Below are 4,189 nucleotides of genomic sequence, written 5' to 3' on the forward strand. Positions count from 1 at the left end.
CACCGACTCGCAACGGTGCCCTTTTAGCTCGGAAAAGTTTCCTGGTCGCTGATTGGTCAGAATTATCTTGTCCCACCAATCAGCGATCAGGAAACTTTTCCGAGCTAAAAGGGCACCGAAAAGTTTCCTGATCGCTGATTGGTCAGAATTATCTCGTCCAACCAATCAGCGATCAGGAAACTTTTCCGAGCTAAAAGGGCACCGAAAAGTTTCCTGATCGCTGATTGGTCAGAATTATCTCGTCCAACCAATCAGCGATCAGGAAACTTTTCCGAGCTAAAAGGGCACCGCTGCGAGTCGGTGCAAATATGACTCGCTAAAAGAAATGGACTATAGACCATACTTTAATAATTTAAGAGTTAAATGGGGTTACACAGATAAAATTAAGGAAATAAGAAAGGAGGTAAAACAGAAGGAAATTAATTGTAACTGGGGTGAAGGAAGGATAGAAAGACCTTTAACTAGTGCTTACAGTACTCCATGCCAGGTGTCAGGGTAGCACTAACACCCCCCCCCCCCCCTCTTGAGAGAGTGACTGTGTCTCTAAAATCTACCTGAACATGTAGCTATTACCTTAGATGCTGCTGATTTTTACCCTAGATTACCTTAAAACTTCTCCAATTTCCTTAAATTCAAACTACCAAAACCGAAATTACCTTAAAAATTGCATTGCAAATTACCCCAAACTAAGGTAATTACCTTAAAAATTGCAATGCAAATTACCCCAAACTAAGGTATTTACCTTAAAAGTTTAAACCCTGATTATTCCTCTCCCTTATTCCATCAGTTGACTCAATGGTATAATTCGACATCCTGCTGATAATATTCGACAGGGCTCCCATAGATCGACGACACTCGACCTGTCTCAACTGTCCCTCCAAACGCCATACCTGCTATATTGAAAGCATTTCCCTTATTTCCATTAGCTCGATTAAACTCTAATATCTGAAGACATGTGCTAATAATAACACTTTACAACCTGCAGTCATTTTTATATTAATTTTCACTTCCGCCAACGAAGTTGGAAGGAGGTTGCGTTTTCACCCCTGTTTGTCCGTTTGTTTGTTTGTAAAAATCCTAGGTCAAAGGTCAAGGTCAAGGTCGAGCAAAAGGTCGACCGAATGAACCCTGACCTTAACCTTAACCCCATGTTCCCACAAGGTTGCCACACACACTTCAAATAAGCCCACGGTCTAAATTGATTCTGGGAAAGGCAAGCTGGGTAACAGAGAAATGGGCCGACTCAATTTTGAAAGTCCTAAGTCAAAGGTCAAGGTCAAGGTCGAGCAAAAGGTCGACCGAATGAACCCTGACCTTAACCTTAAGTTCGCACATGGTTGCCACACAAACTACAAATAAGACTATGGTCAAGTTTTCGCCCCTGTTTGTCCGTTTGTTTGTTTGTGAAAGTCCTAGGTCAAAGGTCAAGGTCAAGGTCAAGCAAAAGGTCGACCGAATGAACCCTGACCTTAACCTTAAGTTCGCACATGGTTGCCACACAAACTTCAAATAAGACTATGGTCAAGTTTTCGCCCCTGTTTGTCTGTTTGTTTGTTTGTGAAAGTCCTAGGTCAAAGGTCAAGGTCAAGGTCGAGCAAAAGGTCGACTGAATGAACCCTGACCTTTAATCTTAACCCCAAGTTCCCACATGGTTGCCACACAGACTTCAAATAAGACTAGAGTCTAAATTGATTCTGGGAAAGGCAAGCTGTTTAACAGAAATGGGCCGATTTAATTTTGAAAGTCCTAAGTCAAAGGTCAAGGTCAAGCAGAAGGTCGACCGAATGTACTCTGACCTTAATCTTAAACACAGACTTCAAATAAGCCTAGGGTCTAAATTGATTCTGGTAAGGCAAGCTGGGTAACAGAAATGGCCTGACGTGACGGAGGTCTGCTATCAGTGCTTTTCAGAATCATGTACTTTTCTTATATTCTATTTTTATTTATATCTAGAAATTCTGTCTTATAATAGATGAAAGACCATTTATTTCACAGTACTTCATAAATGATATCAGTAAAAATGGTTATTATTATAATCATAAATTATTATAATAATGACGGTGAAATAACCCACAAAATAAATGATTTAATCTTTCACTTAAACAGTAACAAAAAAGTCTCTCTCTCTCTCTCTCTCTCTCTCTCTCTCTCTCTCTCTCTCTCTCTCTCTCTCTCTCTCTCTCCCCTCAAGTCTCAAAAACTATTATTCCATCTCCTGTCCCATTATTCAATCCCCACACTCCTACCCCAATTCCCAGGGCCCCCCACCCAACCATCACCCAGACTCCTACCCCAATTCCCAGGGCCCCACCCAGCCGCCCACCCACCATCCCTAGCCCAATTCCCAGGGCCCCCCACCCAACCATCACCCAGACTCCTACCCCAATTCCCAGGGCCCCATCCAGCCGCCCACCCACCATCCCTAGCCCAATTCCCAGGGCCCCACCCAACCATCACCCAGACTCCTACCCCAATTCCCAGGGCCCCACCCAGCCGCCCACCCACCATCCCTAGCCCAATTCCCAGGGCCCCCCACCCAACCATCACCCAGACTCCTACCCCAATTCCCAGGGCCCCATCCAGCCGCCCACCCACCATCCCTAGCCCAATTCCCAGGGCCCCACCCAACCATCACCCAGACTCCTACCCCAATTCCCAGGGCCCCACCCAGCCGCCCACCCACCATCCCTAGCCCAATTCCCAGGGCCCCCCACCCAACCATCACCCAGACTCCTACCCCAATTCCCAGGGCCCCATCCAGCCGCCCACCCACCATCCCTAGCCCAATTCCCAGGGCCCCCCACCCAACCATCACCCAGACTCCTACCCCAATTCCCAGGGCCCCACCCAGCCGCCCACCCACCATCCCTAGCCCAATTCCCAGGGCCCCCCACCCAACCATCACCCAGACTCCTACCCCAATTCCCAGGGCCCCACCCAGCCGCCCACCCACCATCCCTAGCCCAATTCCCAGGGCCCCCCACCCAACCATCACCCAGACTCCTACCCCAATTCCCAGGGCCCCACCCAGCCGCCCACCCACCATCCCTAGCCCAATTCCCAGGGCCCCCCACCCAACCATCACCCAGACTCCTACCCCAATTCCCAGGGCCCCACCCAGCCGCCCACCCACCATCCCTAGCCCAATTCCCAGGGCCCCCCACCCAACCATCACCCAGACTCCTACCCCAATTCCCAGGGCCCCACCCAGCCGCCCACCCACCATCCCTAGCCCAATTCCCAGGGCCCCCCACCCAACCATCACCCAGACTCCTACCCCAATTCCCAGGGCCCCACCCAGCCGCCCACCCACCATCCCTAGCCCAATTCCCAGGGCCCCCCACCCAACCATCACCCAGACTCCTACCCCAATTCCCAGGGCCCCACCCAGCCGCCCACCCACCATCCCTAGCCCAATTCCCAGGGCCCCCCACCCAACCATCACCCAGACTCCTACCCCAATTCCCAGGGCCCCACCCAGCCGCCCACCCACCATCCCTAGCCCAATTCCCAGGGCCCCCCACCCAACCATCACCCAGACTCCTACCCCAATTCCCAGGGCCCCACCCAGCCGCCCACCCACCATCCCTAGCCCAATTCCCAGGGCCCCCCACCCAACCATCACCCAGACTCCTACCCCAATTCCCAGGGCCCCATCCAGCCGCCCACCCACCATCCCTAGCCCAATTCCCAGGGCCCCACCCAACCATCCTTCGACTCCTACCCCAATTTCCAGGGCCCCACCCAGCCGCCCACACCCCCCATCCCTACCCCAATTCCCAGGGCCCCACCCAACCCCCCCCTCCCTACCCCAATTTCCAGCCCCCCCCCCTCCCTACCCCAATTCCCAGGACCCCCTTCCTGGAATCACCAACTGTCCCAGGAACGACATTTTCACATGATACATTATAACATGGAAATGTCCGACTGGGCGCCCATCATGTTACAGCAAAAAAAGAAGGTAAATATTTACCTGCATGTGGAGTGGCCTGGCCATTATCATGCAGGTCAACCGAGAGAGAGAGAGAGAGAGAGAGAGAGAGAGAGAGAGAGAGAGAGAGAGAGAGAAGAGACGTAACTTTGGGATGCACTTTCAGGCTATGAAGAGTCACGAGGGAAAAACGAAGAAAGATATCGGATGTCGTTGGGTAAGATTTCCGAGTATATACATGTATATATATATATATAT

The 4,189-nt window shown here is 51.1% G+C and overlaps 1 protein-coding gene across 1 annotated transcript in view; it reads left to right on the forward strand.

The window, feature by feature from the left end:
* Positions 1-3,902, forward strand: part of LOC137617620 (uncharacterized) — an 8,234-nt gene extending 4,332 nt beyond the window's left edge. Inside the window, exon 2 of the mRNA XM_068347626.1 lies at positions 2,482-3,902. Within this exon, the coding sequence (XP_068203727.1) occupies positions 2,482-3,902 (1,421 nt within the window). The remainder of the gene's footprint in view (positions 1-2,481) is intronic.
* The last annotated feature ends 287 nt before the right edge of the window (positions 3,903-4,189 follow it).

This window comes from Palaemon carinicauda, chromosome 23, assembly GCF_036898095.1.
Source record: "Palaemon carinicauda isolate YSFRI2023 chromosome 23, ASM3689809v2, whole genome shotgun sequence".
NCBI lineage: Eukaryota > Metazoa > Arthropoda > Malacostraca > Decapoda > Palaemonidae > Palaemon > Palaemon carinicauda.